This window comes from Pongo abelii, chromosome 5, assembly GCF_028885655.2.
Source record: "Pongo abelii isolate AG06213 chromosome 5, NHGRI_mPonAbe1-v2.0_pri, whole genome shotgun sequence".
Classification (NCBI taxonomy): domain Eukaryota; kingdom Metazoa; phylum Chordata; class Mammalia; order Primates; family Hominidae; genus Pongo; species Pongo abelii.
Genome location: NC_071990.2, coordinates 152,956,392 through 152,982,936, shown reverse-complemented (window position 1 = coordinate 152,982,936; position 26,545 = coordinate 152,956,392). Strand labels below are relative to the sequence as shown.

At 45.7% G+C, this 26,545-nt stretch overlaps 1 protein-coding gene and 1 pseudogene across 4 annotated transcripts in view; one reads left to right on the top strand and one right to left on the bottom strand.

The window, feature by feature from the left end:
• Positions 1 to 215: 215 nt before the first annotated feature.
• The window catches only part of AKAP12 (A-kinase anchoring protein 12), a 114,815-nt gene continuing 88,485 nt past the window's right edge, over positions 216 to 26,545 (bottom strand). For 2 of the 4 annotated variants that reach the window (XM_002817489.6, XM_003776944.5), the window contains 2 exons: positions 3,809 to 8,853; positions 216 to 1,260 (listed from right to left, as the gene is read on the bottom strand). In XM_002817489.6, coding sequence (XP_002817535.4) covers positions 3,821 to 8,853 — 5,033 coding nt within the window. In that variant the 3' untranslated portion in view covers positions 216 to 1,260; positions 3,809 to 3,820. Of the gene's footprint in view, positions 1,261 to 3,808; positions 8,854 to 15,780; positions 16,046 to 26,545 lie in introns of those variants that run through there. The other 2 variants (XM_054558323.2, XM_054558324.2) reach the window with 2 other exon arrangements.
• On the top strand, positions 10,463 to 10,548 carry LOC112134095 (small nucleolar RNA U13; annotated as a pseudogene).

Here is a 26,545-nt window from a genome sequence, read left to right as displayed (position 1 = left end):
TTGTAGCAAGAATGTCAATCTGAAAAGCTACTGGTTTATTTCAGGAAAAGCATCTCGGCCATGGCTTCCTCTGAACACACAACTCAAACCAGTGAAAAGGGGTTTCATGTAATGACTACATCAGAAAGTTCTAGCTTATCAATCATTATCTTTATCATTCTAATGTGGTACACATATGTCCCAGGCTTCCTGGTATCTAATAAAACCAGCAAATCTAAGTGAAGCAAATATTTTATTTAAATCAGTCGTCAAATCACAACTTATCCAAACGAATGTGTTGCAACATTGTTCTTAAAAGAATGGCACAAATATGGCACAAACACAATCCAGTATCTATCAAAATACCATTTGTAAAGAACCTGACTTATTTCATGCCGTGTGTGAATGCAGTCCAGCATATAAGAGCAGAATCAAAAACTTACAATTCTTTTCTTCATAACACATAAAACATTTCACTACTTTGCCTCAGGATTAAGCATACTTATCAGTTCAAACAACCATAACAAGTAGGAAAAAGGATGTAAAGTTAATTTGCTACCAGAATATAACTTCTTTCTAACCTCCACTGGGTTAGAAAGAAAAATTTCCCAATGACAATAGAACATTCTGTATGTTTCAAAATGCTTTTTAGTTTTAGCACACTCCGCGTAATAGGAAAGTGACCAATTTCAGAGTACCACTAAATATGGACCTCAATCATTAGTGAATTTTAAAGAATTGTACCTTGATCAGGAATGTTACATCTAGGAAGCTCTGTTTTTCGTGGGTTATAACTGAGGCTTAAAGCTCCCCAAGGCTGCACTATGGCACATGCCCCATCATATACTGTGTGATACAAAAAGCATGTAGTATCCTGCACATTTCCTTAAACATTAAGAAAAAAATATACAATAGATACAGAAGGAGGATTACTTAAAACATACATATAAATACGTAAAGAATGATACTCCAGTTTGAGAAGCAGAACTAGGTATTGCCAACTCCAGTTCCAGGTTAAGAATTTAGGGCCTTAAATCAGAATTTATATGGTTATCAAGGGAAAATAGTAGGTTGGTCTTGGAAAGAGGAAATGTTAAATGGCTCTAGCTCCTGATGAAGCCTCAGGATTGTCAGGGGCTCTCTAGAAATGAGATCAGTTGATGTGCCTGCTTTCCGATTCTCAAAGTTCTGAAATACTGGTCTTCAGTCTCAGTAGCAGCATTCATTTTCTTCTACTACTTGTCTTCACATTCTGGTCTTCCAAATAGACAATGAGTTTAACTGTAGGAGGAGGAAGAATCAGCGTAAATAAAATCTCCTTTTTCTCTCTCATTTATTAACAACAGGATAGTTGTCAAAGTGACCTAATAATACCATAGTTTAACTCCATTAAAAAAACAAAGACGGGGCCGGGCGCGGTGGCTCATGCCTGTAATCCTAGCACTTTGTGAGGCTGAGGCAGGCGGATCATGAGGTAAAGAGATTGAGACCATCCTGGCCAACATGGTGAAACCCTGTCTCCACTAAAAATACAAAAATAAGCTGGGCATGGTGGCGTGCACCTATAGTCCCAGCTGTTCAGGAGGCTGAGGCAGGAGAATCGCTTGAACCCAGGAGGTGGAGGTTGCAGTAAGCTGAGATTGTGCCACTGCACTCCAGCCTGGCGACAGAGCGAGATTCTGTCTCAAAAACAAACAAAAAACAAAGATAGGGCCGGGTGCGGTGGCTCATGCCTGTAATCCCAGCACTTTAGGAGGCTGAGGCGGGCAGATCACTTGAGGTCAGGAGTTCGAGACCATCCTGGGGGAAAGTCCGTCTCTACTAAAAATACAAAAATAAGCTGGGCATGGTGGTGCGTTGTCTGTAATCCCAGCTACTCAGGAGGCTGAGGCAGGAGGATCGCTTGAACCTGGGAGACTGAGGTTGCAGTGAGCCGAGATTGTGCCACTGCACTCCAGCCGGGGTGACAGAGTGAGACTCTGTCTCAAAAATAAAACAAAACAAAAGAAAACAAAACGAAGATGGGTTGAGCACAGTGGCTCACGACTGTAATCCTAGCACTTTGGGAGGCTGAGGCAGGAGGATTTCTTGAGGCCAGGAGTTTGAGACCAGTCTGGGCAACATAGCAAGACCCCTGTCTCTACAAAAAAATTTAACAATTAGCTGGGAGTAATGGCATGTGCCTGTGGTCCCAGCAGCTATTCAGGAGACAGAGGCAGAGGCAGGCGATTTGCTTTAGCCCGGGAGGTCAAGGTTGCAGCAATCCATGATTGCACCACGGCATTCCAGCCTGGGTGACACAGCAAGGCTCTCTCAAAAAACAAAACAAAGATAGGGCTGGGTGCGGTGGCTCACGCCTGTAATCCCAGCACTTTGGGAGGCCGAGGTGGGTGGATCACGAGGTCAGGAGATCGAGACCTCCTGGCTAACACGGTGAAAACCCGTCTCTACTAAAAATACAAAAACAAAATTAGCTGGGCATGGTGGCGGACGCCTGTAGTCCCAGCTACTCGGGAGGCTGAGGCAGGAGAATGGAGTGAATCCGGGAGGCGGAGCTTGCAGTGAGCCGAGATCGCGCCACTGCATTCCAGCCTGGGTGACAGAGTGAGACTCCGTCTCCAAAAAAAAACAAAACAAAAAACAAAAAAAAGCTGGGCGCGGTGGCTCATGCCTGTAATCCCAGCACTTTGGGAGGCCGAGGTGGGCAGATCACGAGGTCAGGAGATCCAGACCATCCTGGCTAACATGGTGAAACCCCGTCTCTACTAAAAATACAAAAAATTAGCCGGGGGTGGTGGCGGGCGCCTGTAGTCCCAGCTACTCGGGAGGCTGAGGCAGGAGAATGGCGTGAACCCGGGAGGCGGAGCTTGCAGTGAGCCGAGATCGTGCCACTGCACTCTAGCCTGAGCAACAGAGTGAGACTCCGTCTCAAAAAAACAAAACAAAACAAAACAAAAACAAAGATGGGGAGGGTCTTGTATTATGTTACACTACCACAAAACTAGCAACTGCAAGTAACTAACACAGTGAGGGTCGGTCATTATACGCACTGGAAAATTTTTAAAAATACTTGTTACTACTGCTAGGGGAAAAAAATCCATTTTTTCTGAAAGAGCTATCAGCCATATTTCAGGCAGTTTAATATTAACCCATTTTGGGGCACTAGTTTTGTTTTTTTTTTGAGATGGAGTCTCACTCTGTCGCCCAGGCTGGAGTGCAGTGGTGCGATCTCAGCTTACTGCAACCTCTGCCTCCCAGGTTCAAGCAATTCTCCTGCGTCAGCCTCCCGAGTAGCTGAGAATACAGGCGCTCACCACCACACCCAGCTAATTTTTGTATTTTTAGTAGAGACAAGGTTTCACCATGTTGGTCAGGCTGGTCTCGAACTCCTGACCTCAGGTGATCCACCCGCCTCGGCCTCCCAAAGTGCTGGGATTACAGGCGTGAGCCACCAAGCCCAGCCACTGGAGCACTAGTTATTTTTTAAAAACTCAACAAGCCAGTTGAGTGAACACAATGTATTTCTTATGCCTTTGGGTCAAACACGCACATGTGCACACACACATGCCGTTTTATTTTCTTCTAAAGCAGTCACATTAGGGGGTAAAACGAAGCCATTCTTTTCATAACATCGATAAGACTAAATGGCATTTCAATCACCAAAAACCATGAAACTATCCTAGATCTTTGAATCTAGTTGATAGTTATTTTCCTCAACTGAAGGTTCTACACGAAGGCATTAATTATTTGCTCCCGATTCCTTATATAACAAATTTGCCCTCTATTGGCATAAAAGAGAAAAATTATCTTAGAAGACAAGGAAGCTTACCTGCATGATGTTTTAAGATTCTGTAAGTTCTGACTTTGCAGATTCTCTCTCTTGTTTCTGTAACTCCTCCTGTGCTTGGGGTGTGATCGCTTTATCTGATTCACTGTGCACTTTTCCTTCCTGCAATTCTGCTTCCTGGGCATCCTCCTTCTCTTTTTGTTTTGGTCCATTTGTATCTGGGGACTCTTTGGTTAAGCCTCCTGAGGCATCAGTATCAGCCAGGGCTGAGTTCTGGTTTTCAGGATCATCAACATCGTCACCTTTTTCATCTTCTTTCGGTTCAACTAGTGACTTCTCTATTCTTTCTGCTAACAAGGCATGACCATCATCTTCTGGCACAGACTTTGTTCCAGCTCCATCTCCCTCTTCCTCAGATGGGAGGATGACCTCTTCCAGCTGCTGATCATTTACAGTGGAACCTTCTACCTCAACAGTCGTGGTCTTTTCTGAGGCTTCACTCATGTCTTTGGAAATATCAGAATGTGCTTGTCCCACTGCCGTTGACTCTGACTCCTCTTTGGCTGAAGTAATTGGTGTTTCATCCTGTGCAGAGGCCTGAGGTTCCTCTCTTTCTTTCTCTGTTTCCTGTCCAGCGTCCTGGTTGTCAGCTTTTATCACGTGAGCTTGTGTCTGTAACTCAGACATCAACATTTCAGTGGCTGTTTCTTCTGTACGTACAAACTGGTCAACGGCTGTCTGAATGATGTTTTGGACAAGTTTACTGCTTTTGGTCTCAAGTTCCAAAATCCCATTTTCAGGCTCTAAATCCTCCTCAATTGCTACACTCACTTTGACCTCCTGGCAAGCAACCTGCTCATCGACTTCATCTGACTTCCACTTCAGTGATGTGGTTTTCTCTCCTTCCAGGTCGGAACTTAAGCCTTTTTCGGTAGTAGCAGATACTATCACTGGTGTCGATTTTGCCTGACACTCGGGCCCTGTGGGCACAGCATCTTCCCCTGGATGAGCGGCAAAGTCTTCATTTTTTTCAGAGGATTTCTCTTCCAGAACGAAATGTGCACCTGCAGGCTCCAACGTTTCACCTGTTTCTAAAATGTTGGCAGTTTCTCCTAAGACCTTTTCCTCCTCTGCAGCAGCTGTTAGAGTGAACGATGCCTCAGAGCTCTGAACTTGAATTTTGGTGCACACTGCCTCCTCTTGACCTAGGCAGGGAGGAGGGCTTCCTTCCAAACTGCTGACTTCCTTTGCCCCATCTATGATGGGCACATTCACTGTCTGGAGGAGCTGCTTACTGACCTCTTCAGATACGGTAACAGCTGTTTCGTGCTCAAGCTTCTCTTCATTCACATGGGTTGGCTCTGCTTCTGTTTTCTCCCTTTCGACTTGAACTACCATCTCTCTCTCCATGGGGGATGGAGCAGACTTAGCATGACTCTGCAGTTCAAGAGCATCATCCTTTTTACATTCAGCTTCTTCTGTCCCTTCATCTTTAAGGGCAACTTCAGTGACCTTTTCCTGACTGACTGTTATGCCTGTGTCTATAGACCCCTCAAGTCCTTCGACAAATGGTACGTCTTTGGTTTTCTCATCAGCATACTGGCCAGCCTCTTGAGGCCCCTCAGTCTTTGACAGAATGGATACAGTTTCCACCGACACCTCTTTATCTGTATGCTCTAGAGTGTCTTCCATCTTTGATTGTTCTTTAGTTTCTTCCTGGAACACAAAACTGGAAGGTGCTGGAGGCCTCTCTTTCTGTGCAGGAACTGCCTCTGCTTCTGTGCCCCCTGACTGGGTACCAGATGCGACCTCATTCTCCTCATGGATTTCCACAATCTCGTCTTTTTGGGTTGTGCCTGGCGTGTCAAAGTCTGCTATGGGGGTGCTTCCATCGGTCTCACTGTCTGTAGGGGTTTCCACCGAGTCAGGGGGGATAGCCTGTTCCATCACCATCTCCTGTGATTTTACCCCAGCTAAGGTTTTGGCTTGACAAGTGGTTACAAGCTCACTGGACTCTATGCTCTCTGTGACTTGAGGAGCTTTTTCAAAGCTTTCTGGGGTGGTCTGCCCCACCACCTTCCCTTGTGTAAAATGCTCAGTTTTTGCCTCCTGAGCATCTACTTTCAACACTACATCCGTCTCTTTCTTCAGACCTGGCGCTTCAGCATCCTCTTCTGGTCTTTCTGCCTCTGCTCTCTGCACAGGCTGAAGCGCGTCTTCCGGCCCACTGGTGCCAGGCAGCTGGGATTCCTCTTTCACTTTTTCTGCCACTGCCTGGAGGACCTCTTGAGTCCGCCTCTCTTGCTCTTCTATGTCAGGTACACCACCTTCCACCTCCTGCACCGGAGTGGCCTCCTCTGTGGTGTCTGGGGAGTCGGTTAACTGAGAGACTGCTGACACCATTTCTGCGGTCTCTTCAGCAGCAGATGCTTCGGTTCCTTCTTCGGCACCCAATGGCCCTGCAGTTTCTGCAGCTGTCACAGCTTCGGGGGTCAATTCCGCCTCGCTAACGACCGTGTCGCCCCGGACCTCTCTGTTCTCTGGCAGAGGTTCGGTAACCGTGGGGGGTTCTTCTTCTGCAATTACTTCTCTTTCCAATACCTCCTCAGTTAATGGTGCGGCTTCAGCTTCTACTTGTTCAAGAGGTTCTGTCACTGAAGCAGATATCCAAGAAGGAGACCTTTCTTCAATAATGGTAGCTGCCCTCATCCCGTCAACGACAGCCGCTGCCATCATATGAGCCTGACTCTCGCTGAGCTCCTTGGACACCTCAGCGGCTGCCTTCTGCTCGGGCTGCTCTGCGCTTTTTTGGGCTTGCTGTGCCTCCATTTTCTCCTTTTCTACAGCATCATACTCAGACAGAGGGACCACGGCCGGGACATCAGAGTCATCTTCGTTGGCCCCTGTTGGCCCTGCGTCTTCAACAGGGGCTTGTTCTTGTTTCCCATCTGGCCTTTTCTTCCTTCGTCCGGGAATCAACTTCTTGATTGAGACCCAAGATTCTTCTTTCCCGGGTTCGGCATCTGGAGTGGAATGTTCTACACCAGACCCAGCTATGGAGTCTTCGCTTTTCTCTTCCAGCTTGGACTTTGATTTTTTTCTTGGTGTGACTAACCTTTTAAATGACTCCCAGGTGGAAACGCCCTCCCCTTCGGTAGGGCTTCCAGCTTGCTCGGGGGAGGAACTTCCCTGCCCTGGATCATGTTCTTGGGAACCAGCAAGGATCCCGTCTGTCCCCGTCTCTTTGTCTTTTCCGGCCTCATCGGCTTTCTGGTGGTCTCCTCCCATTGCTTTTGGTCCCCCTTCCTCATCAGAAGAGGACCCTTTCCTTGCTCTTTTCTTGGATGATCCCACACAAATTAAAGCTTCCCAAGATACTGAGGTATCCACCTTGCGCTTCGGTTCTTCTGGCTTTGGCTCTTCCACGCTCCCTTTCATTTCTTCTTGCATTTCAGAGGCTGCGCTCTCGGTGGAAGACAAGGTAGCACTCTTGACCTTGTCCAGCTCATCTTCTTTATCGCTTTCCGAAGGCCGTCTAACGCGCTTCTTGGGCGTCACCATCTTTTTGAATGATGCCCAGGGAGTGACACCTTCTCTTTTTTTCTCTCCATCGGAAGTAGCGCCTTCTTCAGCTTCCCCATCCTGCTGCACCTCGGCTAAGCCCTTTTCCAGACACGTGATCTCCTCGGGCTCCTCAGGGGATGAGGCAGAGCTCTCGCCCTTTTGCTCCTCATGGCTGTCCGGAGAATCGGCTGGAACCTGAGTGTGCTCCCCTGATTCCTCGTCTCCTCCTCCTCTTTTCCCTTTCTGTTTCTTTCCAGAAAGCTTTTTTAAGCCGGTGCTGGTAAAAAGCTTCTTTAGTGGACTTCCCTGCACCTTCATTCTCTCCTGTGATGACAGCATTTCCACCTCACTCACAACGCCTTCGGGGGGTTTGGACAGCACCTTCTCATCAGGACTGAGGTCAGCTCCCTGTGTAGGGTCCTCTCCGGAAACACACGTTTCTTTGAGCTTCACCAGCTCCTTGGCAGGTTCGGCTTCCTGAGGTTCTGCATCCATTTCAACCAACTCTTCAGCTGGCACAGACCCTGCTGTTTCTTCCACCTCCGTTTTCTGCTCCTTGGTTCTCTCCTCCACGGTGCTGACGTGGACTTCGGCCACAACCTCTTCTTGGTGGATTTCTATTTTCTCATCAAACACTTCTGTCGCCAACGGAGCAGGTTTCTCTTCAGAAGGTCCCTGCGAGCCACTGACTTGCTCCTCTGAGGGCAGCTCGACTTTCTCATATTCAGCTGATAACCGGGGCTCGTGGGCACTTTCCGCTGGCTCCTGTGGGTGGGCTTGCTCGGAGGCGGTCAGTTTCTCGGAGGCAACCTCTGCCTTTCCGTCTTCTTCTGTGTCTACTTTTTCTGGCTCTTGTTCCTTTTTCTTCTCTGAGGCTTCCACTTCATCCTCCTTCGGCTTCCTGAAACTGGTCTTTTTGCGCCAGCCGGCCCAACCTTGAGTGAAGAATTTTTTGAAGGTCGATCCCGTTTCACTGGTCATGGGACTAGTCGGAGATTCTGCAGACTTGCTGGGCTCTTTTTCTTGTTTCTCTTCTCCTTCCTCTTTGCATTCCTCCACTGCTTGGCCAGATTCGGCTGGGGGAGAAATTTCCGTGTGGCTTTGCTCGCGCTTCAGGGTCTCTTCGGGTTTCTCTGTAGATTGTTTGGGTTCGCTTTCTTTGGATGCTGCTTCTCCAGCCCCAAGGCTGGGGTCCTGGTGGTCGCCAGCCCCGGCTGCTCCTTCCCCTTCATCTTTTTTCACAGTGAGTAGCTGGACAGTGTCAGGCTTCTCTGTCTTATCCTTTTTCACAGTGAATTTAAAGCCAACAAACTTAAACACCTTCTTAAATCCAATATCATTAGCCTGGGACTCAGTGGGTTGTGTTAGCTCTTCTAAATTGCTTTCTGAAGAAGGAATCTGTTCGATTATTTCGGGCGTCTCCTCCTGCCCATCATCTGTGACGTCGTGAACAACTGCTGACTTAGCAGCCATCTCTTTATCGGTGTCTCTTTCGCTCACATCTTCAGAGTCTCTCTGTCCAACTATTAACAAAAAGGGGCGGGGGGTGGGGAGAAGAGAAAAGGTGATTACAATTCAAGAAAATTGTTTTTCTTGGACGGGGCCTCACTCTCTTGCCCCGGCTGGAGTGCAGTGGTGTGGTCTCAGCTCACTGCAGCCTCAACCTCCCAGGCTCAAGGAATCCTCCCACCTTAGCATCCCGAGTAGCTGGGACTACAGGCACATGCCACCATGTCCAGCTAAGATTTTTATTTTCTGTAGAGATGAGATCTCACTATGTTCTCCAGGCTGGTCTCCAACTGCTGGGCTCAAGTGACCCTCCTGTCTCAGCTTCTCAAAGCAGTGGGATTACAAGTGTGAGCTACAGTGCCCAGTCCAAGAAAATTAACTTTTTTTTTTAAGACAGAGTCTCACTCTGTCGCCCAGGCTGGAGCGCAGTGGCACGATCTCGGCTCACTGCAACCTCTGCCCCAGGTTCAAGTGATTCTCCCACCTCAGCCTCCCGATTAGCTGGGATTACAGGCATCTGTCACCATGCCCAGCTAATTTTTTTTTTTTTTTTTTTTTTTGTGAGACGGAGTCTCACTCTGTCGCCCAGGCTGGAGTGCAGAGGCGCGATCACGGCTCACTGCAAGCTCCGCCTCCTGGGTTCACGCCATTCTCCTGCCTCAGCCTCCCCAGTAGCTGGGACTACAGGCGCCCACCACCACGCCCGGCTAATTTTTTTTTGTATTTTTAGTAAAGATGGCGTTTCACTGTGTTAGCCAGAATGGTCTCGATCTTCTGACCTGGTGACCCACCTCTCTCTGCCTCCCAAAGTGCTGGGATTACAGGCGTGAGCCACCATGCCCAGTCAATTTTTGTATTTTTAGTAGAGGAGGGGTTTCACCATGCTGGCCAGGCTGGTCTCGAGCTCCTGACTGCTAGTGATCCACCCACCTCTGCCTCCCAAAGTGCTGGGATTACAGGAGTGAGCCACCGCGCCCAGTGAAAATTAAATATTTTTAAAATATGGCCAATTAATACTTTCTTTAATGCCAGGCAATTCAAGGATAAAGTGAGATCTTACAGAGATTTGCAAATCTTAATAGATTAATGTCTACTTCTTTCCAATGACCTTCAAAAATTCAGGTTCAAAGAGAATTATCTGCTCTTTCTGTTGCTTGTTAAAGGGAAAGTTGACAAACTTAACTATCAAAAAATTAGTTCCACATAAGTAGTCATGGCACCTCTAAGAGTGAGTCAACCAGGTAGTGTATCTTCTGTTGCAATGTAAGATGGAATCCCACATTACACCCATATTTTAAACAAGAATCCATCAAGTTTTAGATATAACTTCCCACTTAATAGGAAATATAGGGTTTGAGGAACAAGCTAAAGAACAAACAAGTATCTACACCAATCTAAAGAAGGGGACATTCTATGTGGTAACTAAGTCCGACCTCAACAGGTCCCCAAAAGGGACCAGAGCTCTTTGGAGAAATTCCAGGCTGGGTCAGAGGACCTATGAAGAATATTTTGTTGTGACAGAAAGGAGATGCTCAAAAGCTGATGGAGATGTCAAAAGGACACAAGAACTGGCTTGAAGGGGCTCCCAATGCCCAAACTTTCAAGCATAGAAAAGAATAATGGATCCTTTGTAGTTTACGAGAGTGACGATTGGGTGTTCATGTGCAATGTGTGCATTGATACCACGATGGCACATTACTCGTCTGACGTGAAAAAGAAAAAGAAAGAGAATAATGACATTGATGGGTTACAACACACTGAATAAAAAAAGAATCCATGAATCGAGAGTGATACTAAAAAAGGTAAATGAGGAGAAGGGAGCACTTCTTTAAGGAAAAAAAAATGTCAATAAATATAGGTATAACTTCTACTTTGATCCTCAAAGTCATTATTGTTAGAATTTTAGATTTAGAAAATCACAATTTACAGACACCATTTTAATAACTCATTCAGTCAAGGATCATAAACCGCTAAAACCATCGGGTAAAAGGCTGTCAGGAAACATACATTCAGAATACCAACATACAGATTACTTAATTTCAAAAAAATGACCTTGACAATAGAGAAATCTGGCAGGCACCACCTTAACCAAGTGATCACATTTAACATCCTCAATAATGGGACAGATGCCATCGCGCTTCCTGGTGTGAAGCACTGAGAAGGACAAGAATTCATCTACGTGGCATTCTTGATCAAAAGGTTTAATGGCATCTAATCACAACGACACAACCAGACAAATCCACAATGAAGGGCGTTCTGCAAAACAACTAGCCTGGCCTGAAATGTCAGTGTCACAGAAGGACGAAAATCCAGCAGAAACACAAAAGGATTGTCCGCAAGTAACTTTCAAATAGCTTGGTGGGTGGTGGAGCGGCTGATGTGGCTTTCCATAAATGGCGAATTAGGTCAAGTGTATATAAGTGTTTACTATATTTTTCTGGGTTTGTAATTTTAAAATCATTGAGGGGAAAAGTCAAGTCAATGTGATTTAATGGGGGGAAGTAGAGGGGAGATGTATTGTGTTAAATTAACAAATTAAGAGATTTAAGGAACACAACAACCAGAGGTACCTGGCATGATCCTGAATTGGATATTTGTTAGGGAAAAACAGCGAAAGGACATTTTTGGGTCTTCTTGGGAAATACTGAGTATGAGCTTTGGGATTGGATGAGATAAATTTTAATTGAAATAAAAGGGTAGAGATTTGACTGCAGAAAGCAGGTTACCAAACAGTATACACAATGACCTCATTCGGGCTTAAAAACAACTATCTCTCCTTTCTCTCTCTCTCTCTCTCACACACACACACACACACACACACACACATCCTTCACATATGATCTCTGGGGGATGCGAATGTCATTTATTTTAGTTTTGCTTGTCTGAATTTTCTTTTTTCTTTTCTTTTTTTTTTAAGACAGAGTCTCACTCTGTCACCCAGGCTGCAGTGATGTCATCTGGGCTCACTGCAACCTCCACCTCCCGGGTTCAAGCTATTCTCCTGTCTCAGCCTCCCTCAGTCCCTCCTGCCCTCAGTCCCATGCTGGGACTACTGGCATGTGCCACCACACCTGGCTAATGTTTGTATTTTTAGTAGAGATGGGGTTTCACTATGTTGGCCAGGCTGGTCTCAAGAACTCCTGGCCTCAGGTGATCTGCCTGCCTCAGCCTCCCAAAGTGCTGGGATTACAGGCATAAGCCACTGCCCCCAGCCTCTAATTTTCTATATAGGACATATATTGATTTTTGTACAAACAAAAAGGTCAATTAAAATGGACACCAAAAAGATCTTAACAAAAACTGCAAAAATATACTTAATGTTTTAAGCACAAACTGAAGGTTAATAATTATAACTAGCCGGGCGCGGTGACTCACGCCTGTAATCCCAGCACTTTGGGAGGCCGAGGCGGGCGGATCACAAGGTCAGGAGATCGAGACCATCCTGGCTAACACGGTGAAACCCCGTCTTTACTAAAAAATACAAAAAATTAGCCAGGCGTGGTGGCAGGCGCCTGTAATCCCAGCTACTCGGGAGGCTGAGGCAGGAGAACGGTGTGAACCCGGGAGGTGGAGGTTGCAGTGAGCTGAGATCGCGCCACTGCACTCCAGCCTGGGCGACACAGCAAGACTCTGTCCCCCCCAAAAAAAAAATTTTATAACTAGTACATACAACAAGACTTAGAACACAGCAATAAATACTTGAAATGCAGAAATATTTAGAAATATAGAATTCTTCCCCAAATCCATACATTCCTTCCAATTATATAATCTTATTACTCTGAAAACAATTTAATTTTCTTATTTATGAAATATTACAAATCTACGTCTACAAATTGCCATCATACTACTTATTTGGTTTTATTTTGAAACTGAACCCCAGAAAGTTAAGTAAAAAACTAGGCTGGGCACGGTGGCTCATCCCTGTAATGCCAGCACTTTGGGAGGTCCAGGCAGGTGGATCATTTGAGGTCAGGAGTTTGAGAGCAGGCTGGCCAACATGGTGAAACCCCGTCTCTACTAAAAATACAAAAACCAGCCAGGCGTAGTGGCGGGCGCCTGTAGCCCTAGCTACTCAGGAGGCTGAGGCAGGAGAATCGCTTGAACCCGGGAGGCAGAGGTTGCAGTGAGCCAAGATCATGCCATTGCACTCCAGCCTGGGTGACCGAGCGAGACTGACTCAAAAAACAAATGAACAGACAACAACAACAACAACAACAAAACTGCCTAAGGTACCCAACCAAGTCAGGGCAAGAGTGTGACCTAGAGTTTTTTTTTTGTCCTTGTACCTTGTTATTCTCTAAGTTAAGCTAAAGTTCTTTTTTTCTTTTCAAATATTGCTAGATTTTTGGATATTCATAGATGAACAGGTTATCTGGGCCTCTTATTCTTCAGAGACTCAATAAGGGCCTTTGCTTCAGTGGTGATGCCATAGACTCACCATCTGTAACAGCTTCAATAATCAGCAAGGCTCATTTTTTCTGCCGGCAGTATCTAAGGTAGCATTTAAAACAAAACATTTTAGTTTTACCTCTGAGAACTAAACATTTCAGATAGCAAAGAAGTTTTCATGAAAAACCCACGAATCTCATTATTTTGATCTGAGGCACACTTCCTAAAGAATTTTCCTTTTCTCTTTATAAAATACACATTTGTGACCAACATTAGACTTAACAAACAATAAGGAAAAATTAAACACTCATATTAAACTTTGAAGCAAATATTCAAAGAGAAAGAAAAGTCCAGACAGACGATCTAAACTACTTCTACATTTTAGATATATACACTCTTCCCATTATTTTTTAAAGCATGTATAGTATTGTGAAATAAGAAAATGCTCTAAGTTTCTATTTGTTCCTATTATAAACTGACATTGTGATGAATTTGTTTATAGTTAAATCCAAATGTTTCCTTAAATGTATTTCCATGAACTATTTCTTTTTTCTTTTTTTCTTTTTTTGAGCCAGTCTTCGCTCTGTCACCCACGCTGGAGTGCAGTGGCTCGATCTCAGCTCACTGCAACCTCCGCCTCCTGGGTTCAAGCAATTCTCCTGCCTCAGCTTCCCAAGTAGCTGGGATTACAGGCGGCTGCCACCACGCTCAGCTAATTTTTGTATTTTTCGTACAGATAAGGTTTCACCATGTTGGCCAGGCTGGTTTCAAACTCCTGACCTCAGGTGATTCGCCTGCCTCAGCCTCCCAAAGTGCTGTGATTACAGGCGTGAGCCACTGTGCCTGGCGGTCACAAAAGAACTTTTTGCAAACACTTCTAATGCAATTTATGAGATGTGACTTTCCTTTTGAAAAAGTTGGATAAAATAATTGGAAATATACTAGAGAAAAAAGAAAAATTCCAATAACAAACTCTATTCTAGTATGATTTCACTAGTACAGAATACAAACATAAATTACATATCCTGCCAGCAAGCATGTGATTAAAAACAAACACTCATCAACCTCCCTGGAATCAGAAAATGCAGACATGTTGCTAATATAGGAGTAGAAAGATGGTGTCACACAACCATTTCCCCCTCACTATTTTCCCTCCACTCTTAAATCTGTGTTTCCATTGGAAACACTTCCGTTTCATTCTGAAAGGGCCGAAATGTTTATAGTCAAAACTAGGGAGATAAAGGTTCGTGAACCAGCTGCCAGCAGGCAGAACAAAACAGTTATTGGGCCAGGTGCTATGGCTCACACCTGTAATCCCAGCACTTTGGGAAGCTGAGGCAGGCGGTTCGCTTGAGGTCAGGAGTTCAAGACCATGCTGGCCAAAGTGGTGAAACCCCATCTCTACTAAAAACGCAAAAATCAGTCGTGCATGGTGGCGCATGCCTGTAGTCTCAGCTACTTGGGAGGGTGACGCAGGAGAATCACCTGAACACAGGAGGTGGAGGTTGCAGTGAGCCAAGATCACACTACTGCACTCCAGCCTGGGCGACTGCCATCAGTATCTAAGGTAGCTGTTACTGAACAGCTATTGATAGTTCAGTATAGCTTAATAATAATCAAATGTTCTCTTTATATAGAGTAAGTGAGTTATGAGTTGAACACATAATAAAATGTATACAGAAAAATTTTAAGTTGTAACTGGTCAACTAGTCTGCAGTCTCTTTTAACCTAAGTAATCCTAAGAGTTAAGTTGTCAGAACAATCTTCTGGCGCCTCCATGCTTTGTGCTTCAGCCTGATTTCGGCCTCCACGTACCCTCTGTGCTGGGGCAATCTACTCACTCCATATAAGGTACCTGCTAAGCAAAGCCTCCTAAAATACCGCTTCTATCACATCAACAGGCTGTGGACTCCTAATGGCTTCAGGGCCTAGAGAATAGTCTTCTAACCTACCTAGCCCGGCAGGTACCTATATCTGTACCCGCGCTGTTGAGATCCTGACCACAAAACACATGCGATCGTGTGGCTTGGAACCCGCATTGAAGCCTAGACCGTACTTCCCAGCCTGCCCCATCCCTGGGCTTCACATTCCCCATGGCGCAGCCCAAGTGTTGAGGCCGGTTCCATTCTGTTCTGCGTCCCACACTTTGCTGGCCTCCAGGCCTCACAGTGAGGGCAACTTTGCTAAATCCTGGTGACTTTTCGAGGCCTGGGTCATCCTCGACCTGCTGCCCTGCCGCCCACCTCCCCAGGTGACTGCAGCCACAGCCATGTCCTTTCCAACCCCCCGACTCCCCGTTCAAGCCAGAGTCTTCCGGGAGGTAGGCTGCTAGCGCAGAGCGTTTTGGCACCTATATCACGGGACCCAGAACGAGGCCTTTCCTTTCTGGGGCTGGGGGCTGGGGCAAGATCAGGGGCAGCGGGCGGCTCTACAGCCTGGGCTGGGATGCCACGGGCGCAGGCCCTTCCCGACCTGTCCCTGCGCGCCTTGGCCAGTAGAGAGGCTTTCCCAAGCCTGGGACGGGAAGGAAGGAGGCTGGAAAACCCACACACCCATCTCGGGTCGGTCCTAAGGGACAGTTGGTGGTGGCCCTCGGGATTCCGTGTCCGCCATCGCCGCGGGGCGAACTGCCGCTTGGGGGCACGTGCTACTCACTGCAGAGTTTACTCCACCAGGGCATGGCGCGCGCAGCCCGCCGGCAGGGGCAGCCCAACAGCCGCCCGCGAGGCCCAGCGCGCCCCTGCCGGCTGCCATAGCTCGCGAAAGCCTGGGCCCGGGAAGCCGGCCGCTAACGTCACAAACGGCGCAGCCTCCCCGCGCCCGGCGCTAGCCCTGGACCTCCCAGGAAACCCCCGGGGGTCCTGCGGACCGCCCCAGTGGGGTCTCTTCAAACCCAAGCTTGCTGAGGCCGAAAATCATCCTGCTAACCAACTGCCAAGCCGCCGCTGAACTTCCCTGACAATTTTTTTTAAAAAAGGGCCTCGAGGCCTGGCGCGGTGGCTCACGCCTGTAGTCCCAGCACTTTGGGAGACCAAAGCGGGCGGATCACCTGAGATCAGGAGTTCGAGACCAGCCTGGCCAACATGGTGAAACCTCATCTCTACTGAAAATACAAACAAATTAGCCGGGCGTGGTGGCACATATCTGTAATCCCAGCTACTCGGGAGGCTGAGGCAGGAGAATCGGTTGAACCAGGGAGGTGGAGGTTGCAGTGAGCCGAGAACGCGCCACTGCACTCCAGCCTGGAAGACAGGGCAAGACTGTCTCAAAAAAAAAAAGAAAAAAAGAAACAAAACAAACAAAAAGGACCTCGACAATGGAGAAATCTGGCAGGCACCACTTTAACCAAGTGATCAGACTTATCCTCGATAATGGAATAGATGTCATTGTGCTTCCTGATGTGAGGCACTCAGAAGGACAAGAATTCATCTTTGCAGCACTGCTGATCAAAATGTTTAACGGCATCTAATCACGAGGAAACAATCAGACGAATCCACAATGAAGGACGTTCTGCAAAACAACTAGCCTGGCCTGAAGTGTCAATGTCACAGAAGGACGAAAATCAAGCAAAAACACAATGGGGTTTTGTCTGGCAATGGCCAAGGCATGGTGGAACCTGCTCGTGGGTTTGGCTTGGTTGTAAAGAGCTTTAAGTTCTTGAGTATTCGCCCATGAGGGTATCAGTCAAGTTCCCATCACAAAGCCATCACTTACAGAGCCTTACGGGCTAGAAGGTGGAGCTCACCTGCTCCCTCCAACTGGGACTTCAAAAATAGTCATCTTTGAGAATGCAAATGGACAACCACTTGGGAGGACAGTCTGCGGTTTCTTTTCATACTGAACATACTCTTACCATATGATCTGGCAATCACGCTCCTTGGTATTCACCCAAATGAGTTGAAAATTTATGTCCACACAAAACATCTGCACACAGATGTTTATAGCAGCTTTATGCATAATTGCCAAAAGTTGGAAGCAATCAGATGTCCTTCAATAAGTGAGTGGATAAAGTATGGTATATCCAGACAATAGAATACTATTCAGCACTAAAAAAAAAAAAAAAAAAAACCACCGCTGGGCGCGGTGGCTCATGACTGTAATCCCAGCACTTTGGGAGGCTGAGGTGGGTGGATCACGAGGTCATGAGTTCAAGACCAGCCTGACCAAGATGGTGAAACCCCGTCTCTACTAAAAAAAAAAAAAAAAAAATACAAAAATTAGCCGGGCATGGTGGTGGGCACCTGCAATCCCAGCTACTCGGGAGCCTGAGGCAGAGAATTGCTTGAACCCGGGAGGCGGAGCTTGCAGTGAGCTGAGATCGCGCCACTGCACTCCAGCCTGGGCAACAGAGCGAGACTCTGTCTCAAAAAGGAAAAAAAAAAAAAAGAAAGAAAGAAAAATTAGTTATCAGGCCTTGAAAATACATGGAGGGAACTTAAATGTATATAGCTAAGCAAAAGAAGACGCTCTGAGGAAGATACACAATGTATGATTCCAACTATATGACATTCTGAAAAAGGCAAAACTATGGAGACAGTAAAAAGAGCAGTGGCTGCCAGGGGTTGGGGGGAGGAAGGAATGAATACGTGAAGCCCAGATGATTTTTATGGCAGTGAAGCCATTCTGTATGACACTAATGGTGGGTACACATCATTATGTATTGGCCCAAATCCACAGAATGTACACCACCAAGAGTGAGCCCTAATGTAAACTATGGACTTGGGGTGATAACCATGTGTCAATGTAAGTTCATTGATTGTAACAAATGACCCATTCTGGTGGGGAATGCTGATAACGGTTGGGGGAGGCTATGCGGACGCTGGGGCAAGGGACACATGGGAATTCTCCAAACTCTCCACTCAATTTTGCTGTGAACCTGAAACTGCTCTTAAAAATAGTCTATTTTTAAAAACGGTCATATGACTTGACCAACGTCATATAGGCATGTGGTATCTCAGGAGGGCCAAAGGCTGGCTGGGGAGTGCTTAGAGTGAAGGCACTAAAGGAGCAAAATATACAGTTTGTCTTTTTGAAAGAAAAGTCAATTTCATACACTTTTAAAGCATAAACATTCTTATTTTCCATAAATCATTACAACTTTTTATAGTTCATAAGCGCCACTTATGGCAAGAACAAGTATTTCGATATGTCAACTCCTACACTTAGATGGAAAAACTGCTTTATGTCTAATGTGGACAGCAATTTGAATTCTATTTCAGTGTGAAAGGCAGAGTTTATTCACAGTTACAGTCATGCATCGTTTTGAAAAGAGTGCATAAATCCTACCCACCCACTCGCAGATAGTGATTCAAAAGATCACCCGAGCATCATTTTACAACCATCAAAGTGAAAGCTGGATAAAGCAAGAATCAATGGGTGCTAAAGTGCTAAATGGAGGAGAGGGGAGGATATTTACATGCTTATTGTTGAAAGGGAGAGAGAAAAGCCCAATTCTACAGTGGAGAAATTGGAAACACCTTAACATCAGCCTACAAGGGACAGATGGACACTGCGTGCAATACCCTGAGAAGGACACAACATCACCTCTGCAGGATTCTGGCTTAGAATGAGTAACCTATGGCCGGGTGCAGTGGCTCACGCCTGTAATCCCAGCACTTTGGGAGTGCGAGGTAGACGGATCATCTGGAGTCAGGAGTTCGAGACCAGCCTGGCCAATATGGTGAAACCCAGTCTCTAAACACAAAAATTAGCCGGGCGTGGTGATGGGTGCCTGTAGCCCCAGCAACTCAGGAAGCTGAGGTGGGAGAATCGCTTAAACCCGGGAGGCGGAGGTTGCAGTAAACCCAGATCACGCCACTACACTCCAGCCTGGGCAACAGAGCAAGACTCTATCTCGGGAAAAAAAAAAAAAAAAAAAGAATGAGTAACCTAACCTAAATTGATTTAGGCAAAAGAAACATCAAATAAGGAATGAGTAGAAATGGGGAGAGAACTTATGCTTTGAACATATCAAAGTCTAAACGACAAAAGCTATAGAAGTCTTCCAGATTAAAAGAAGCTAAAAAGACACGACAACACAAAATCTCTGACCCTAGGGTGGATCTTGTAATGCAAAGAGGAATGCTTTAAAATGGACATAATTAAATTAACTGACAAAATTAGAAGCAGATTATAGAAAAGTTCTGTAATAACGTAAATGTATGATATTGTTAACTGTCAATAACTGTACTGTGGTTATGAAAGGGAATATCCCTATTCTTGGAAAATACATACTGAAATATTTAGGGGTAAAGGACCATGATGTATATAACTTACTTTCAAATTCTTCCCTAATTTTTTTTTCTTTTGAGACAAGTTGTCCCTCTATCGCCCAGGCAGGAGTACTATGGCATCATCTTGGCTCACTGCAGCCTCCGTTTCCAGGGCTCAAGCGATTCTCCAGCCTCAGCCTCCTGAGTAGCTGGGACTACAGGTGTGAGCCACCAACTCCTGGCTAGTTTTTGTATTTTTAGTAGACACAGGGGTTTTGCCATGGCTGGCCTTGAACTCCTGAGCTCAAAGCAATCCGCCTCAGTCTCCCAAAGTGCTGGGATTACAGGTGTGAGCCACTGTGCCCGGCCTTCTCCAGTGAATTTATTAATCTATCTCATACCTATGTGACTTATAACAGAAACCTGTGGACTGATGTTTGTTTTGTTTTCCAACAAAAAGAGAGTAAATATAGCCAGCGAGGGAAAATGTTGACAATATCCCACTATTTGGGATAGGTGAATCTGAGTAAAGGGTATGGGTGTTCTCTGTATTCATTTTAGTTTTCCAGCTTTCTGTATGTTTACAGTTATCTTTCTTTCTTTCCTTTTTTTTTTTTTTTTTTTTTTTGAGACGGAAACTCTTATTGCCCAGGCTGGAGTGCAATGGCGCGATCTCGGCTCACTGCAACCTCCGCCTCCTGGGTTCAAGCGATTCTTCTGTCCTAGCCTCCCAAGTAGCTGGGATTACAGGCGCCCGCCCCGACACCCGGCTAATTTTTTGTATTTTTAGTAGAGATGGGGTTTCCATGTCTCTAGTAAACTGTAGAGACCGGTCTTGAACTCCTGACCTCAGGTGATCTACCCACCTCGGCCTCTCAAAGTGCTGGGATTACAGGTGTGAGCCACTGGACCTGGCCTGAAGTTATTTTTTTTTTAAAATCACTTGGAAGAATGCACTTGGAATTGCAGATAACTACTAAAAATTATAGAAAACAACAAAATATAGAGTGATGATTTACCCGACCTGATTTTAGAGGAGGATATCCGATATTTTCTTCACTTTACATACCATAATATAAATTTTATCTATGTGTTAAACAACAGGAAAACGACTTAACTTTCCCCCACCAAAGAGAGAAAAAAAATTCAGGCAGAGGGGAAGAAAATTACAGAGCAGAAGTTCTGGGGACAGACTGGTGTTTAAATTTTAGCTGTACCACTTACTAGCACTGGGCCCTTGGGCAAAATCTCTGTTCTTAGACATTTCTCAAAAGAAGACATACAAACGGCAAAGAAACATATGAAAACATTCTCAGCATCACTAATTATCAGAGAAATGCAAATTAAAACCACAATCTTGCACCAGTCAGAATGGCTATTTTTTATTATTTATTTATTTTGAGACAGAGTCTCGCTCTGTCGCCCAGGCTGGAGTGCAATGGTGTGATCTTAGCTCCACTGCAACCTCCACCTCCTGGGTTCAAGCAATTCTGTCTCAGCCTCCCGAGTAGCTAGGACTATAGCCACACGCCACCACGCCTGGCTAATTTTTATATTTTTAGTAGAGACGGGGTTTCACCATGTTGGCCAGGTTGGTCTCGAACTGCTGACCTCAGGTGATCCACCTGCCTCAGCCTCCCAAAGTGCTGGGATTATAGATGTGAGCCACTGTGCCTAGCCAGAATAGCTATTATTAAAAAGTCAAAAAACAACAGATGTTGGCACAGATGTGGAGAAAAGGGAATGTTTATACATTGCCAGTGGGAATGTAAATTAGTAAGAGAGCTATAGAAAACAATATGGAGATTTCTCAAGGAACAAAAAACAGAACTACCATTCCACACAGCAATCCCATTATTTGGCATCTACCCAAGAGAGATAAAATCAATTTATCAAAAAGATGCCTGTACTTGTATGCTTCTTGCAGCACTATTCACACTAGCAAAGTCATGGAAACAACCCAAGTGTCCATCAAAGTTTGACTGGATAAAGAAAATGTGGTCCATATACACCATGGAATACTATGCAGCCATGAAAAAGAATGAAATCATGTCCTTTGCAGCAACATGGAAGGATCTGGAGGCCATTATCCTAAGTAAAATAACTCAGAAACAGAAAGTAAAATGCTGCATATTCTCATATTCTCATAAATGGTAGCTAACCAATGAGTACACAGGGATATAAAGATGGAAATAATGGACACTGGGGACTCTAAAAGGGAGGGAGGGTGGAAGGGAAGTGAGAGTTGAAAAATACTATTGAGTACAATGTTCACCACTCCGGTGACAGGTACACTAGAGCCCAAACCTCACCATTATGCAGTATATCCAAGTAACAAACCTATACATGTATCCCCTGAATCTAAACGAAAAATAAGGCCAGGTGCAGTGGCTCGCGGGGCTGTAATCCCAGCACTTTGGGAGGCCGAGGTAGGAGGATCGCTTTCGGGTCGGGAGTCTGAGACCAGCTTTGGTCAACACAGTCAAACCCCACGTCTACTAAAAATACAAAAGTTAGCTGGGCATCTTATAATCCCAGCTACTTGGGAGGCTGAGGCAGGAGGATTGCTTGAACTTGCGAGGTGGAGGTGGCAATGAGTGGAGATTGTGCCACTGCACGGGTGACAGAGTGAGTCTCCATCTCAAAAAACAAAAACAAAAACAAAAAAACAGTAAAAATAAAAATAAAATGAAAATCTCTGTTCTTAGTGTCCTCACCTATAACGTAGGTGAGGACACTAAGGCTGGTTATGAGGATGAAGTATCAGTTGGCTTTCTATAAAAATAACAAAAACTTTAATATTTTTGCTTGTTTTCTTCAGAATAGAACGACTTATTTTACTTTTTGCCAATTCCAAACATAATCAGTATAAATTGCAGAAGACTTTAAAATACAGAGAATAGGGAAAATTTTTCATAAGTACAACATCCAGATAATCACTATTTGTGTTGTTTTCTGAATAAAGTCTTCAAAACTAAGACCTAATGGCTGCACAATTTGTTTTTCTGTCCCCATGGTTAGATAATGTCCAATTTTCACCATCACGCTTTGTCAAAAACATTCCCGAGTATAAAATCATTGTCCAAATGCCTGAATGAGTTTTGGACAGAAGAGGGCAGTATTGAACAGCTTTCAGCTCTGCTGAACCAGAAAGCTCTTGATTTTCAGGACCAGAAGTCACTGAAAATCACCAATACAAAAAGTTGAAGGCCGGGCGCGGTGGCTCACGCCTGTAACCCCAGCACTCTAGGAGGCCAAGGCGGGCAGATCACGAGGTCAGGAGATCGAGACCATCCTGGCTAACACGGTGAAACCCCGTCTCTACTAAAAAAATACAAAAAATTAGCCGAACATGGTGGCCGGCGCCTGTAGTCCCAGCTACTCGGGAGGCTGAGGCAGGAGAATGGCGTGAACCCGGGAGGCAGAGCTTGCAGTGAGCGGAGATTGTGCCACTGCACTCCAGCCTGGGCGACAGAGCGAGACTCTGTCTCAAAAAAAAAAAAAAAAAAAAAAAAAAAAAAGTTGAGATGCACTCTTTTTTATTTTTTTGAGACGGAGTCTTGCTCTGTGACCCAGGTTGGAGTACAGTGGCATGATGTCAGCTCTCTGCAGCCTCTGCCTCCAGGGTTCCAGCGATTCTCCTGCCTCAGCCTCCTGCGTAGCTGGGATTACAGGCATGCCACCACGCCCGGCTAATTTTTGTGTTTTTAGTAGAGACAGGGTTTCGCCATGTTGGCCAGGCTGGTCTCGAACTCCTGACCTCAGGAGATCCACCTGCCTCAGCCTCTGAAAGTGTTGGGATTACAGGCGTGAGCCGCCGTGCCCAGCTGAGATGCACTTTCAAATCCTGTAAAGTTGAATGTGACATTGTGCCTATTTTTCCCACCTTGACTTCCAACATCAACATTTCAAGGGGAGAAAAGGAGCACGTATTAATATGTCTCGAGTTAACCCCCTATCTTCTAGTTTTCTTTATTTGCACCATGTAAAGATGCAGATCCCTTTTCTGTTTTTGTTTTGTGTTTGTTTTTGTAGAGATGGAGGATCTCACTATGTTGCTCAGGCTGGTCTTGAACTCCTGGCCTCAATCGATCCTCCCACCTCAGCCTCCCAAAGTGCTGGGCTTACAGACATAAGCCACAGAGCCTGGCCAGATGCAGGTCCTTTACCCCCCCAAGTATGGGTCAAAGGTGGCCGGGACCCTTCTTCCTGTGCTGACCTCCCCCTCCTCACCTCCTCTTCTTCACTTTTTTTGCTTTCCCCAGCCCAACTGTACATGATACACCAAAATCACCCCCACATTTCCCAAGTTCTTGCTGCAGGTAAAGAGTCCCAAACAAGACCATCATCATTCCCTTCTAGTTTGTGGTTAGCAGAAACCTTTCAATTTTTTTTTGAGACACAGTCTTGCTCTGTTGCCCAGGCTAGAGTGCAGTGGCGCGATCTCAAATCACTTGCAGCCTCCACCTCCCTGGTTCAAGAGATTTTCCTACCTCAGCCTCCCGAGTAGCTGGGACCACAGGCATTCGCCACCATGCCCAGCTAATTTTTGTATTTTTTAGTAGAGACGGAGTTTCACCATGTTGGCCAGATTGGTCTCAAACTCCTGACCTCAGGTGATCCGCTCATGTCGGCCTCCCAAAGTGCTGGGACTACGGGCGTGAGCCACTGCGCCCGGCCTGAGAAAGTATTTTTACATGCGCCCTGCATGCTGGTTGTAAATGAGTTAAAGATTGTAGCTTAGTGAGCACAGCGGGAGGCTGTTAAATGCATTATAAAATAGCCTAAAAGATGTGGGGGCGGCAGGCAGGAGAGGCTCAGACCAGAGGCTCAACCCACTCCCACTGCTGGGAGTGAAGGGAGTAAGTGATTGATAAGAGGCCTCTAAAAATAATGGAGGGGGCTTCCAGGACAGGCAGCCAGTGCTCACCCGTGCAGTCCTGGCACAGTGGAATCCATTCACAACCACACTTCATCACAGCCTTCCGTTAGGGCGCTTCTTTTAATTCAAAACTCCTATGGAATTTTCATCTGCCTTAAATTTGTCCGACTGGCTACAAAGAGGAAAATAAAAAAGCTCCATCTTTGATTTGGGATCACTGATATGGGGATGTACTTTTTGGTGCCCCTAAAACCTCCTTTGATTTTGGAGTGGCCTTTTCCACACAATGTATAGTTTTTTAATTCATGTGTGATTGAATGATCCCACCATTTTTAAACACGCTGCTATCCACCCAAGTCTCTCCCATGCCCAGAAAGCCCAGTTGTGGTGCTCACGTACTCACTGGTGCTGAGGTTCGGCTAGAAACAATTCCAGCATCCCACTAGGTCACAAAGATGGCCAAAATGTTACAGGGAGTGGTCGGTGTGTCCCCCGTAGAAGCCCCTGGAGCCCGAACTCACAGGCACCTCCGTCTTTGTACTGTCCTGCTAGTCACTGGTCTTTTCCCACCCTGTAGACACTTCAAAGCGCAGGAAAAAGACTAATCCTTCCAACAGGCCACATACCCATGTGTGATACAGTCTTGTACTGACAGGTCTTTCGACATCAACCATTAGTGAAACATCATCATCCATGCCAAATATTTCTATGCCCTTCTTCTGGGTGGAGACACCTACTCACATGCTTGTGTGAGACAGGGTCAATATGCTGAAAACATTACTTGGAAAAGATATGATAATTTTAAAGAAGATGTAGAGAAAGCTTTCATTCACTTAATTTTCTGAATATACCTAAGAAGGAGGGATCTCTGCATGGGTATATAAGACGCAGGGCTGGGCCGGGCATGGTGGCTCACGTCTGTAATCCCAGCACTTTGGGAGGCCGAGGCGGGCGGATCACGAGGTCAGGAGATCGAGACCACCCTGGCTAACATGGTGAAACCCTGTCTCTACTAAAAATACAAAAATTTAGCCAGGCGTGGTGGCAGGTGCCTGTAATCCCAGCTACTCAGAAGGCTGAGGCAGGAGAATCATTTGAACCTGGGAGGCGGAGGCTGCAGTGAGCCGAGATCATGCCACTGCACTCCAGCAGCCTGGCAACAGAGCGAGACTGTCTCGGAAAAAAAAAAAAAAAAAAAGACGCAGGGCTGGACGTGCTACTTAGTAGGGTCCCAGCTACTTGGGAGGCTGAGACAGGAGGATCGTTGAGCCCAGGAGTTCCAGGCTGCAGTGAGCTATGATCGTGCTACTAGTACTCCAAAACAAAACTGTTTTTTTTTTTTTTGAGACAGAGTCTCGCTCTGTCGTCCAGGCTGGAGTGCGTTGGTGCAATCTTGGCTCACTGCCAGCTCCACCTCCCAGGTTCATGCCATTCTCCTGCCTCAGCCTCCTGAGTAGCTGGGACTACAGGCGCCCACCACCACACCCAGCTAATTTTTTGTATTTTTAGTAGAGATGGGGTTTCACCATGTTAGCCAGGATGGTCTCGATCTCCTGACCTCGTGATCCGCCCACCTTGGCCTCCCAAAGTGCTGGGATTACAGGCATGAGCCACCGCGCCCGGCCAAAACTTTTAAAAAGATGCAGTAAAAATAAAGGCTGGATATGGATGAAGCTACTTCATGCTACAACATTCTGGAAGGAAAAATAACTTGAAGTTATCACTGCCAAGCAAGACCTACTTGGGTAGGGTTTTGCTTTACGTTTTTCTAAGATAAATGAAAGTTATCCTTAATAATAAGTGTGGAAAGTGAAATAGAGGAGATACTTCCTGGACTGAACACCTCTCACCCTATTTTTAAGAGTATAAACTATTCTTAATTACAACATTATAAAAAAATTATAACACTTCTTTAATCATAACAAACTAGGTGCTTTTTAATATTTTAAACAGCTTTGTCATAACAAGCCCCTTCGAGGTTAAAAAAAAAGTCCTATGGAATATTAATGGAGTCAAATAAATGTGAAAATATATGAAAAGTTGCATCTTTAGTGATGTAGTAAGAAATCAAAACTTGAAATCATTTCATGTACAAAAATCTCACTTGGGCCAAGAATTACTGAAGCGTTTCACACTGAGGTGTTACCTGCTATTAACCTAGGTTTATCTCCAGATAAATGTTCTGTGAATCCCGATTTATAAAATCAATCTCCAGGTCTATAA